General features: G+C 37.7%; 1 protein-coding gene across 1 annotated transcript; it reads left to right on the forward strand.

The window, feature by feature from the left end:
- The first annotated feature begins 249 nt into the window (after positions 1–249).
- rdh8a (retinol dehydrogenase 8a) lies at positions 250–14,374 on the forward strand. The gene is made up of 6 exons (XM_058378140.1): positions 250–551; positions 9,994–10,155; positions 10,326–10,505; positions 11,536–11,629; positions 11,730–11,913; positions 13,605–14,374. The coding sequence occupies exons 1-6, from the start codon at positions 446–448 to the stop codon at positions 13,830–13,832; spliced, it is 954 nt and encodes a 317-aa protein (XP_058234123.1). The 5' UTR covers positions 250–445; the 3' UTR covers positions 13,833–14,374.
- The last annotated feature ends 326 nt before the right edge of the window (positions 14,375–14,700 follow it).

Consider the following 14,700-nt stretch of genomic DNA (forward strand, 5'->3'; position numbering starts at 1 on the left):
CAAACAAAAAAGATGCCCTCAGACGTTACTGCACCTCTACAGGATGTAAAGAAGAAAGTGTAACACTGCCGCGCTTCCCACCAACACAACACACACTTCCATCAGAGTGTCCCCGATGTGCTGAGAACGCAGGACACAATCAGTAATTGTACACTTACAGCGTGACCTTGGTGTACTTGTTAGAGTGCGCATTAATCATTGGTCGCGCATTTTCTCGGCCATGTGACCGTGTCGCGCGCTCCCGCGGGCCCCTCGCGTTCTGATCCGCTTTAGTTTCTGAGCTCACGGTGACTAAGCTCGGTGTGTGTGTGAGAGAGAGAGGGAGAGAAAGAGAGTGACAGAGTGTGTGTATATGCATGTGTGTGTGTGTGCGCGCGTGTGAAAGAGAGAAGAGAAAGAAAAAGAGAGAGATAGGAGCGGAGAGTCAGCAGCGCGCGAGGTGGTCATGGCGAGCGCGAGCCAGAGAGTGGTCCTCATTACCGGCTGTTCTTCCGGGATTGGGCTGCGGATCGCCGTCCTATTGGCCAAAGACGAGCAGAAGCGCTATTATGGTAAACTCTTACTCTCTTATGTAGCAGAAAGCGAATATTTAAAAAAAAATATCGTTCAATTTAAATAAAAGAAAGAAAGACAATTCAGAAACTTCCTGCATTTAGATTTTAATGAAACTGAATGGGAACTACTTTGGCATTTAGAGCCCAGTTTCACTTGTGCAGGAGCTGCTGGTTATAGGTTTAGCTCCACGCCAAAGGTCGACATCAGGCATATCCTCGCGCAGATTCACTTGCTCTCGCGCGCGCGCAGCCGAACCGCGATCTTTGCACCGATTAAATTCGCGGATCCCGTTTTGCGGTGATTAGCATGTGAAAGGTCGGTTTCTAGGGGACGACGATGCGGCGGAGTTCATAAAGACACTGCCAGTTCTTTAACAAGCCACTTCTCCGGCACAAAGCGCCCTTTATGGCCGCCAGTGGTGGACTTTAGTGGCGTGTCTAATGCGCCCGAGTGTGTGCTGGGGAAAAGGACAAAGTTGGAGACCTGGACAAGAGAGAGAGAGTGTGTGCACTCTGAAGTCTTCATCTGGAACACTAGTGCACTCCTCAGAGTTCAGTCAAGAGTTATATTAAGGGTTAAATACAACACACACTTGAACGTGTTAAATGAACACCTACACCTATAGGAAAAATTTAATTAACCCCTAAAAGATTAAATTCAGATTGCTAATTTAACATCTACAGGGATAAATGAACTCTTAAGGCATTAAATTAACGCCTAGACATTTAACTTACATCACTTAAATATGTATTGTATATATATATATATATATATATATATATAATTTATAAATATTTTATATTTAGAATGTATTTAATAATTTCGATATATTTAAATTAATTAATTTATTTATTTATTTAAATAATAAATAAATAAATATATTTTATATTTAATATATATTTTCCCTTTACAGATAATTCCATTTCTAGCTATTTCTAACTATTATTTATTTATTATTATTTATTCAACCTTTTTATGACAGTCAAAAGGCCTGTTTATGTGACAAATTAATTTATAAATTTATTATAAATTTATTTTATTCATTTTAGAGCCACATTGACCGCATTTGGATGATCCCCTTTATCCAAAGACAAATGAGACAGACAAGTAATGTTATGTAGCTGGACCTTCAGAAAGATTGACTATCACTTACATAGGTAAATTAACACCTACAGGAGTAGTTAACTCTAACTCACATTACATCAACACCCTTGTAGTACATCTGGTTAAACATCTGGAGGGTTAAATGAACTTCAGTCAACAGTTAAATCAGCACCAGCATTGTATATTTCAACACCTACAGAGTTACATCAGCAACTGCAGGCTTCAATTACTTTATTTAATGGGTCAAATTAACACACACATAGTTCATTTAAATACCTGCATAGTTAAATTAACTCACTCATGGATTAATTATCTCTTGAAGCAATAAATTAACAGCTACACAGATAATCTTAGCACTTACATAGTTACAAGAAAAACAACACAGTTAGTTGCCTATTTAAGCATTAAAGCATTAACACCTACATAGTTGGACACAAACACAGGTAAATTTATAGGATTAAATGAGCCTTTCAAGAGATAAATAAAGACCCACATGGTGTATTTGAACACCTACATAGTTAATTAACATCTGCAGACTTCATTTATAATCACAGTCTCCAGTGTCACCCAAATGAGGATGAGGTTCCCTTTTGAGTCTGGTCTCAAGTCTCAAGGTTTCTTCCTCATACCATCTAAGGGAGTTTTTCCTTGTCGCCTCAGGCTTGCTCACTAGGGATGATTTTGTCTAACATCTAGGACTATGTTTCCTGTGTTCTGTAAAGCTGCTTTGAGACAATGTCCATTGTTTAAAAAGCACTATACAAATAAAATTGCATTGAATTGAATTTAAAGGGTTAAATTAATAAACACAGGTCATTTTAACACTTGCATAGTTAAAGTAATCCACAAAAGGATTGAATGAAAAAAAATCCAAAGAAACCATCAACTCTTAAGCCTTCCCTTAACGCCCACATAGTTATTTTTAACACCTCCATAGTTAAATGAATGCACAGAGGGCCAAATGAACTCTCAAAGCATTAAATAAAAACATAAAAAATAACATTTTAAAGTATTAATTTAACACCTAAATGATTTAATTAGTTCTTCAAGGGTAAACTAAAAGTGACATGGATAAATTAAAACACAGAGGTGTTCATTTAATAAATGAAGTCTAAAGACATTACATTAAAACATACACGGTTCATTTTAACCCCTATATTGTTCAAATTAACACCTATAATACTGAATGAACTCCTAAAGTGTTCTATTAACACACACAGGGTTGAATTTACTCTTCCATTAAGAGTAGCTCTAACATTGAAGTAGCACCTGTATGTTAATTTTTACTCATACATAGTCCAACAGGGTTTATTAACCCTTCAGGAGACAAATAAACACCAGCTTTGTTAATCTTAGCACATACATAGATAAATAAACACTTTAACACAGATTGGAATATCTCTTAAAGTGCTTATTTAACACCTATTTAGGTAATTTTGACACAGACGTAGTTCAGTTAACACCTACAGGGTTGGATAGACTCTTTTAATACGTTACATTAACACATACACTGACCAGGCATAACATTATGACCACTTGGGCACCCCGACTGGTCTGTGTCTATGCAGCCCCATACGCAACAAACTGTGATGCACTGTGTATTCTGACCCCTTTCTATCAGAACCAGCATTAATTTCTTCAGCAATTTGAGCAACAGTAGCTCATCTGTTGTATCGGATCACACGGGCCAGCCTTCCTTGGACCACTTTTGATAGATACTGACCACTGCAGACCGGGAACACCCCACAAGAGCTGCAGTTTTGGAGATGCTCTGATCCAGTGGTCTATCTGCCATCACAATTTGATCCTTCATCAAACTCGCTCAAATCCTTACACTTGTCCATTTTTCCTGCTTCTAACATCAACTTTGAGGACAAAATGTTCACCTAATATATCCCACCCACTAACAGGTGCCATGATGAGAGGAGATTTAACCCCCTGAGGAATAAATTGACTCTTAAAGTCTTTTTTTATCCTAAAGTGCTGTTGAATTCTTTATTCTGATTGGTCATGTGTTGATTTAGTTTTTCAATTCAGAGTGTGATTATAAATGATTATAAACACCAGAGAGTGTGATTATAAATAATTATAAACACCAGAGAGTGTGATTATAAATGATTATAAACACCGTAGTGTGATTATAAATGATTATAAACACCAGAGAGTGTGATTATAAATGATTATAAACACCAGAGAGTGTGATTATAAATGATTATAAACACCGTAGTGTGATTATAAATGATTATAAACACCAGAGAGTGTGATTATAAATGATTATAAACACCAGAGAGTGTGATTATAAATGATTATAAACACCAGAGAGTGTGATTATAAATGATTATAAACACCAGAGAGTGTGATTATAAATGATTATAAACACCAGAGAGTGTGATTATAACTGATTATAAACACCAGAGAGTGTGATTATAACTGATTATAAACACCGGAGAGTGTGATTATAAATGATTATAAACACCGGAGAGTGTGATTATAAATAATTATAAACACCAGAGAGTGTGATTATAAATGATTATAAACACCGTAGTGTGATTATAAATGATTATAAACACCAGAGAGTGTGATTATAAATGATTATAAACACCAGAGAGTGTGATTATAAATGATTATAAACACCAGAGAGTATGATTATAAATGATTATAAACACCAGAGAGTGTGATTATAACTGATTATAAACACCAGAGAGTGTGATTATAACTGATTATAAACACCAGAGAGTGTGATTATAACTGATTATAAACACCAGAGAGTGTGATTATAAATGATTATAAACACCAGAGAGTGTGATTATAACTGATTATAAACACCAGAGAGTGTGATTATAAATGATTATAAACACCGGAGAGTGTGATTATAAATGATTATAAACACCAGAGAGTGTGATTATAAATGATTATAAACACCAGAGAGTGTGATTATAAATGATTATAAACACCAGAGAGTGTGATTATAAATGATTATAAACACCAGAGAGTGTGATTATAAATGATTATAAACACCAGAGAGTGTGATTATAAATGATTATAAACACCAGAGAGTGTGATTATAAATGATTATAAACACCAGAGAGTGTGATTATAAATGATTATAAACACCGGAGAGTGTGATTATAAATGATTATAAACACCAGAGAGTGTGATTATAACTGATTATAAACACCAGAGAGTGTGATTATAAATGATTATAAACACCAGAGAGTGTGATTATAAATGATTATAAACACCAGAGAGTGTGATTATAACTGATTATAAACACCAGAGAGTGTGATTATAAATGATTATAAACACCAGAGAGTGTGATTATAACTGATTATAAACACCAGAGAGTGTGATTATAAATGATTATAAACACCAGAGAGTGTGATTATAAATGATTATAAACACCAGAGAGTGTGATTATAAATGATTATAAACACCGGAGAGTGTGATTATAAATAATTATAAACACCAGAGAGTATGATTATAAATAATTATAAACACCAGAGAGTGTGATTATAAATGATTATAAACACCAGAGAGTGTGATTATAACTGATTATAAACACCGGAGAGTGTGATTATAAATAATTATAAACACCAGAGAGTGTGATTATAAATGATTATAAACACCAGAGAGTGTGATTATAAATGATTATAAACACCAGAGAGTGTGATTATAAATAATGTCCTTTGTACAGTCATATACAGTCAGTTTTAGGAGTTTTTGTCCTAACAGCAGCTCTGTCAGTTTTTATTACTGATATTATTCTAATTCAGTATTAAATGTTAGTAGACTTTCTACTATAGCTCTATTTAAGTTCCACTCACGTGAAGGGAAAAGCGTGTCTCTGCAGAAAATCTGCGTCATTTTGAAAAACTGCAGGGTCCTAGGAATATTGTGGAGTTGTCTTGATTTCTCCTTAACATCTGTGATCACAAAAATCACAAAATCCTGGAGGGATTAGTTCGTTCTTGCAGCTATACTACATCAGCACCCGTGTTGATTGCAGTTCTGAAGTGTTAAATTCACACACAGGGTTGAATGAACTCTTATAGCATTAAAGGCTGAATGTTATTATGGAGCTTTGAGTTGTTCTGAACCTCAATAGTTCATTCTTACAATTCTGAATCATCATCTTGAGCCTAAATGAATTGTTCCGATGTTAATGTACAAGCTACGGTGTTCATTTATGACCATAAAATTCCATTCATCCAAGTAGACGTTAATTAAAATCAATGCGAGCTTTAACCAACCACACACTGTAATTGTAACCTTGAATGTAGATAAAAATAACTCCGACATACACTTCCACTCATTTCACAGCAAAAAGCAGGAGACGATCTGTGCCGGCTGAAGGGAATTAAACCGAACAAAACAATCCCTGCGAGACCCCATTCAGCAACATCTAATCCGTCTTAAGTCTTATTTCACAATAACAGCAGGGATAATAGCATGGTTGTTCGGTGCAGCATGTTAAAGCCGTGCCCGGTTTGTTCGCGTCGGCTTTAATGCACTCTCACGTCTCTCGTGATGAATGTGATACTGATTGATTCGCATTCACAGAATCAGAATCAGAAACTCACTCTGGTCAGCACTACATTCACACTCGCGGTGTTTACTTTTGTGTTTTGAAAAATGAGAAAGGCTCCCAGACAGCAAACCAGCAGCTTGATGAAGAAGAAGAAGAAGAAAGCTGCTTAACGGAGTAATTAATGACAGGAAGCTCGCTAAATCCCTTCTGCAGTAAACAAGGCAGTGGAAGCTGAGTACAGAAGGTTCTGCACTAAACGCTGTGAGCTCAAATCCCAGGACTACCTGAGCAACATGTTATTAACACACAAAGCACTGCAGGAAACAGAAACCTTAATGGAGCGGCTAAAAATATATTGAATGTAGTCACGTTTATTTATTATTATAATACAGCGTGGCTCAATAACCATTTTGTAGCAGAAGGTCTTTCACACTTAGTGTATTATGAACATTTTTTAAATACAGAAAAGCTTTAAGAATGCTTTTGACAAAAGAAGAACATACTGATGTTTACAGCATTCCTTATCCAGAGCAACTTACAAATTTTATCTCTATCTTTCCTCCACTTTTATACAACTGAGTTTGATTCAGAAAGCTGTCACAAGGTTGTGATGGAAAAATGGAGAGTACATCCTACATGATGTTGAAACTTTTTAAAAAGCCATTGTGTGAACATGACCGTTCACGAGCATCCGCTTACATAGATACACATTAACATTTACAGCATTTAGCGGACACCCTTATCCAGAGCGACTTACATCTTCTATCTCATTTTATACAACTGAGCAACTGAGGGTTAAGGTCCTTGCTCAGAAACCCAGTAGTGGCAGCTTGACAACTATATGAGTTGGTGATATCACAAGCACAGGGTTCCTACCAGTGAAGACACATACACACAGACACACAATGACTTTCTATCAGTGGTGGGACGTCAGGGTCAGCAAGGCCTTCTCTGCTGGCCTAAACCGCAGTGATCTGAATCACTGACTTGCATATTTAATATATTTTTCCATGAATGTTATTAAATTATTCCCAATAGTCTATTCTCTACATTCCATAACTTTTCTCTTGGCTGCGCTGCTTCATGATATGATAAGAGTATTTATCCAATCATATTTCAGCCAGTAGCTGACATCATGTGTTGCCAGGGTGAAAGAAATTTGACTTAAGGCCTTCAGAATCAATAGTGCAGGCACCCGTAGCTTAAAATAAGTGGCAGTGAAATTGTTACATTAACCAATCAGATTTTGAGTTGGCGTCACTGGGGCCATCTAGCAGGCATACGATTACGTCAGCAATTTCCCGGCCTTTGATTGGATAATTGGAGTAGTCAGAGGCAGCGAACCACACAAACTTAATAATAATATATATATAAACTCACAATGGCTGACTGATTTTGAATAATCGCAAGCTCCTCAGAATATTGTGGAGTCTTGATTTCTCCTTAACATCTGTGATTGCAAAAATCACTAAATCCTGGAGGGATTAGTTCATTCCTGCAGCTATACTACATTAACACCTTTGTTGAATGCACTCTAAAAGGGTTGAATAAACGCACAGAGGGTTGAATGAACTCTTATGGCATAAAAGACTGAATGTTATTATGGAGTATGTCCGCTTTGCATTGTTCTGAAACTTAATAGTTCATCCTTACAACTTTGAGTCATCTTTTCCAAATCTAAATGAAATGTAACATGTGGCAGCTTTTGGTGGACCTGGGATTCAAATTCACAACCTTCCTATCAGTGGTCTAACACCTTAAATACTAAGCTACCACATTCCATTCAATTCTATAATGAATTCAGAAATAACACTCAAAAGTTCTTGGTTACACAATTCCACATATTATATACAGTTGAAATATGAAATGGAAATGAGAAGAATAACCCTTTATTTTGTCGCATATACATTACAGCACAGAGAAATTCTTCCTTCACATATCCCAGCTTTGGAAGTTAGGGTCAGAGCACAGGGTCAGCCATGATACAGCACTGCTGAAGCAGTGAGGGTTAAGGGTCTAACAGTGCCAGCTTGGCAGTACTTGGACTTGAACCTTGAAACCCAGAGCCTTAAGCAGCCACTGTTAGATTACACCCTCCAGTGTCACCAAGATGAGGATGAGGATCCCTTTTGAGTCTGGTTCCTCTCAAGGTTTCTTCCTCATATAATCTCAGGGAGTTTTTCCTCACCACCCTGGCCTCTGGTTTCCCCAATAGAGATAAAAAGAAAATACCATATCCATCGTTAAAAGCTCTATACAAATAAAATTTGATTGAATTGGTTATACTTATAGGATCCTGGAGCTGTGATGTAGGAACCTGTTCTACTATTAAATATTATTTTATTAATTAATATATATTAAATATTAATTTTAAATAATAAACAGACCTCAAAAACTGAAGGGGATTTTTTTTTTAAAAAGTTAATCTCTTTGTTTTTTTGTGTACTTGCTGCTTCTTAGCATCATGTGGTAGATTATGTGGGACTATTATTATTATTATTATTATTATTATTATGTCTGGCTTTTTCTGACCCCAGTTACACTCAGTGATTATGATTATACTAAAAACTTCTAACTTTCCTAACTCTTACACTTCATTATACATTGCATCATTTACATTAAACTATTTACCAAAGCAGCTCTGTTTATTATCAATTACAGACCCATCATATAATATTTCAGCTAATGGTGGACTGACCTGTCTGACTTCTGCAGATAAACGTGTTCCTGGCTACGAGGCAGCGTGTTTTAGGTTAATGTTTAAAGGTTCAAAGTGCAGAAGGGGATCAGCTCAGCGCTTATCCGCTTGGCTCAACTGTTTATCTTCCAGCCCTAATGTAATTAGTGCCAGTGCGCTCTAAACAAAGTGTATGTGTGCGGGAGAGAGAGAGAGAAATAAACAGATACAAAGGACCTACTGAGAACAATTTATTGCATAAACACACACACACACACTCACACAGACACACACACACACACACAGAGGGGTTTGTGGAAGGTCTAATGGCTGGATTCAGATTTGAGTTACATTCACACTGTGAATTTCTTCATTAGAGACTGTGTTTATGACGAGGACGGATTTATTCATGAACATATAATGGATCAGGTTATAAATTGCCTTTGTTTTATTAATTCAACAGCTCAAAATAGCTCATTAAAAGCATTTTAGGTATCTTATGGCTTCATTAAATTGTGAAGAAAATTATCTCTCAGTGCCTAAAATATAAATAAATAAATAAATAAATAAATAAGATGTGAAATAATAAAGTATGCTGGATCAAGTGCTATTTTTTGCAGTTATTAATGTGATAATTACAAATATTCATGAAGCAATGTAATAGCAAAATTTATTTGCTAGACTTCAATGAAATGATTATTAATGATGAATGTTTTTCGTCTTTTTGCGGTCATGTACTGTATATTTTTTAGTCTTATGTTACATTTACAGCAAAGAGCAAAAATAAATTAATATTTTCCCCATGCTTTTTCAGTCTGCATTTTCTGTCCCTAATATATTTTCATTTTAACTTAAAGGCAAATGCTTCTGTTTAAAGGTGGTGGTCTAGAGGTTATTGAGTAGACGGTCTGACTTTTCTACTTAAGAGAAACATGACAGGCGTGAAGCTACATGCAGGTGATTAGCCAAAACGGTCAGAGGGAGCTAAGAAAGCATGTGTACCACCCGAGTCTGAACACAAGAAAGTTTCCCCATGCCTTTTTGAGTGACTTAAGGTCCATGCCAAAATGTCTCTCAAATGACTCTTTCTGTCTCTCCCTCTCTCTTTCTCTCTGTCCTTGGCTTTAAGTAATCGCCACCATGCGAGACCTGAAGAAGAAGGAGAAGCTGGTGCAGGCAGCAGGAGACGCTTTGGGAAACACCCTGACGCTGCAAGCCCTGGATGTGTGCAGCGATGACTCAGTGAGGCAATGCATCAGCGCGGTTAAAGACAGACACATCGACATCCTCAGTAAGTCTCATCTGTAACATCCGGCATCAGCTATCGACTGCATGTCACAGTCTTTACGACTATAGACTATAACAGAAGGCTGTGACACATTAACTTTAGCACACACTGACCTTGACCCAGTTTCGTTAATCAGTCACCGTGCCCTCCATCCTCTCCATCTCTCCCTGCAGTAAACAACGCAGGCGTAGGGTTGCTCGGCCCCGTGGAGAGCATCAGCCTGGAGCAGATGAAGATGGTGTTCGAGACCAACTTTTTTGGCACAGTGCGCATGATTAAAGAGATCATGCCCGACATGAAGAGACGGCGAGCGGGGCACATCATCGTCATGAGCAGCGTCATGGGCATGCAGGGTAATGTGGGTGATGTTCAAAACATCAGAGTGTCTCAAATAGAGATGGCACCATATCACCGTTTCTTTTCGGGTGCTGGTACAGAAATAAAGAATATCGACGCCCATTTGATCATCATGAATTAAGAATAATTTTAAAGGAGAAGCTTCTCAAAATATATGAAAGAAATACATTACCATTCAAAAGTTTGGAATCATTTGGGGGTCTCCCACTCCTTTTTCTCTTCTGGCTTAAAACCAATATTTCACAGCATGATAAAGATAAGTTCTTCCCATGTAAAGAAAGGAAGTTCTTTCTTTCTGGCCAGGTTGAGCCTGTAAACAAACCCACAACTCCTGATGCTCCAGATACTAAACTAACCTAAAGAAGGCCACTTTTAGTGCTCCTATCATCCGTACAACAGTTTTCAGCTGTGCTAAAACAATCGGAAAAGAATGGTACCTTTAAAGGTACACAATAGGTCCATAGGGTAGAATTATGTTCCCTAAACGTAATTAGGTATGACAAAATAGGACCCTTCAGGGCGCCACCCGAGGGACAGCCACTTGTACCTTAAAAGGTAGAGTTTTGTACCTTTCTTTCTGAGTGTAGTCTTCTAAAATGATTCATTTGGATTAGCAAACATTACATGAGACTTAAACAGAGGACTGATGGTTGCTTTCTTTAAAAATCATCTGATTAATTATGTTTTTGAATGGGTTTTAAAATTTCCAAGTGATCCCAAACTTTTGAACGGTATCGCTTCAACAACTTATACAAAATGGCAGCTGAAATTAAGAGTAAAGTATAAACTTATTATAAAATTATCCTAATATTAAATCTACATTTAAGTCTGCATGGAAACATTTCTATTTTTAAAAAAAAATTGTTGTTGTTTTTTGTCTCTGATGTCTGATCCACCAGGTATCAGTCTGATAACAGAGCTCAGGAATCAAATTGGTGCCATCTCTAGTCTCAAAGCATCATTACAGACTGATGTAACCTTGAACTTCTCATACCTTAGAACATATGTTTGTGTCCGTCTGCGCAGGCGTAGTGTTTAATGACGTCTACACAGCCTCCAAGTTTGCCATCGAGGGTTTCTGTGAAAGCTTGGCAGTCCAGCTGCTGAAGTTTAATGTCAAGTCTGTATACTGGCTCCTCATACCGCTACATAAGATCTAAATGCATTACGTAAGGCGATAAAGTGAGAAGGACACTCTTCCATGTCCTCTCGTCCCACAGGTTGTCTCTGATCGAGCCTGGACCTGTGCACACAGAGTTTGAGGCGAAGATGATGGAAGAAGTGGCCAGGATGGAGTTTCCGGGAGCGGATGCAGACACAGTGAGATACTTCAAGGACGTGTACATACCGTCCTCCATCGATATCTTCGAGGCAATGGGGCAGAAGCCAGATGACATAGCTAAAGTAAGCCCAGAGCGCTGGTGTGGTCTGGAGTGTTTGTTATTCGTGGCCATAATTAATCTCTGTAAAAGAAACAAGTTTAAACACTTGTTTGGGAAGAAGCTCGAGTTATTACCTTGTCATTACATTTCATTTCTATTTAACGTGCCAAGATGCAATTACAAACCTTGATACAAGTCAATTTTCTAAAGCCTGCTTTCTTGTTTTCAGTTTCTGCTCATGAAACATTACATTTTTTGCATCTCATCTACATTTAACCTCAAAAATTATTATATTATATTATATTATATTATATTATATTATATTATATTATATTATATTATATTATATTATATTATATTATATTATATTATATTATATTATATCATATCATATCATATTATATAGAACCTAATTTAGAAGAAATAAAGTGTGATGAAATACCATCTAGGGTACCCCAGTGTCCAAGAAACCATGATGAAGTGCATTCTAGGATGCCCCTATGCCACAGAAACCATTAGGAAGTGCCCTCTACGATGCCTATATGCCACAGACACCATGACGAAAGTGCCACTCTAGGACACCCCATGTCTCAGTAACCATGGGGAAGTTCCCAATAAGATGCCCAGATGCCATAGAATGATTAAGTGTCCATGATTAAGTGTCCTCTAGGGTGTCCTTCTGGTAGAGAATATGTGATTCCTGTGTCCTGTAGATTTCTGTTCCCCCTACAAGTGAAGAAACATGAAGACATGGCCTAGTGATTGTCCTTTCAATGGTGAAATGAAGTGCCTTATAGGCATCCATGAGTATGAAAAACATGAGATGGATTGCTGCTCCTACATGCATCATGAAAACATGCCTCTAGAGTGCACCATGTCTAAGAAACCATGATGAACTGCCCTCTAAAAATATTAAACCATGTCAATGAAACCATAATGAAGTGCCATCTAGGGTACCCCATGCCTGAGACATCATGATGAAGTGCCCTCTAGGGTACCCCATGTCTGTGAAACTATGATGAAAGGCCTTCTAGGATACCCCATGTCTAATAAGCATCATGAAGTACCCCATGTCTGATGAGGTTGATGAAGTGTCCTCTAGGGTACCCCATGTGTGATGAGGTTCATGAAGTGCCCTCTTGGGTAACCCATGTCTGATGATCTTGATGAAGTGCCCTCTGGCGGAACCCCATGTCTGATGAGCTTGATGAAGTGCCCTTCAGGCTACCCCATGCCTGAGTCAACATGGTGAAGTGCCCTCTGGTGGTACCCCATGTCTGATTAGCTTGATGAAGCACCCTTTGTCATGCCCTTATGTCCTAGACACCATAATGAAGTGCTCTAATGGCTGCCTTCCCACTGAGAACACAAGATGCAGTGCCCTATAGGCTTCCCTAAAGGCGAGAGATGATTTGCCCTATAGCTGTTTCTCCATGCAAGAACATATTTTCTTTAGATTAGACTCCACGTAATTCTCATTGTGTCACTGTCAAAGTAGACAGCTAATGAAATGCAGTTAGCATCAACATCTGTTAATGCCCTCCAGGTGTGCTTGACAAGGGGGGGGGGGTTAACAACATCTCGATCACTACATTTAAACACCAGTCTTTAACCTAGAAAGAAATCAGGAAGAAGTCAATACCGATGTCTAATAGAATACAATGTAATGTAAAAGCAAGAGAAAGAGAATTAACACGTTTTTTCCCCCTGTAGTGCACTAAGAAGGTGATCGAGTCGAGAAACCCTCGCTTCAGGAACCTCACTAACAGCCTGTACACCCCCATCGTTGCCATGAAGTATGCAGACGAGACAGGAGGCCTGTCAGTACACACCTTCTACAACCTGCTGTTTAACTTCGGCTCCCTAATGCACATCACCATGAACATCCTGAAATGCCTGACCTGCAGCTGCCTGCGCAGACGCACCATATCACCTGACTGAACCACACACACACACACACACACACACAGACTGATATGAGGCTGATATGAACACATTCGGATGCCATTGTGGATTTCAGCTTTTGTGACTTGATTTCCTCTTCCTGTTTTCTCCTGATCTTTTTGATTCATCTTACCAACTAACACCAACTCCAGTGTTTTGTCTTCTAAACCGTACTAAACAATAACATGAGATGTTAACAAGTGGGAAAAGATTGTGTTCATGAGGCTTGATATGAAACTTGGAGAAATCGAGAATAAAACCATTAACAGGACCAGATTAAAAAAATCACCTGGCAGAAATAATCTTAACCTTGCTTGTAATTCTCTGCTTCTGTGCACTAATGATGTGAGTGAAGTGTGTTGTGTAAGCATGCTTAAACTCTTCCGTGTGCTGTAGCGATTGTATTGTTATCTTCAGATGTTTATGTGGTGTCTGCGGTCTGATTTGGAAATAATATATTTTTTATATTATATGTGAATATGTAGAGTATACTGTAGACTAAATGTGGTTTAATTTGGAAATAAATACAAAGACTGTGATCTAATCATACGGACTGAACTTTACGAATACAAACAACACAACAGGGACGAAGACACATGAGAGTGAAAGATGTGTGTATGGATGGACAGACGGACAGACAGACAGACAAACAGACAGATACATAGATAGACAGATAAATTGTATGTGAGCGTGTGTGTATGTATAGATAGATAAATAGATAGATTTTATGTGTGTGTGTGTGATAGAAAGATGGATGGATGGAGTGATGGATAGATAGATAGATAGATAGATAGATAGATAGATAGATAGATAGTGTGTGTGTGTGTGTGTGTGTGTGTGTGTGTGTGTGTGTGTGTGTGTGTGT

The sequence above is a fragment of the Hemibagrus wyckioides genome, linkage group LG24 (genome assembly GCF_019097595.1).
Source record: "Hemibagrus wyckioides isolate EC202008001 linkage group LG24, SWU_Hwy_1.0, whole genome shotgun sequence".
Classification (NCBI taxonomy): domain Eukaryota; kingdom Metazoa; phylum Chordata; class Actinopteri; order Siluriformes; family Bagridae; genus Hemibagrus; species Hemibagrus wyckioides.

Excerpts from the sequence above, each read along its gene's own strand:
- rdh8a (XM_058378140.1), top strand. The coding sequence starts at position 446 with ATGGCGAGCGCGAGCCAGAGAGTGGTCCTCATTACCGGCTGTTCTTCC. Across the intron at positions 552-9,993 it reads CGAGCAGAAGCGCTATTATG|TAATCGCCACCATGCGAGAC; the intron begins GTAAACTCTTAC and ends CTTGGCTTTAAG. Across the intron at positions 11,914-13,604 it reads AGCCAGATGACATAGCTAAA|TGCACTAAGAAGGTGATCGA; the intron begins GTAAGCCCAGAG and ends TTCCCCCTGTAG.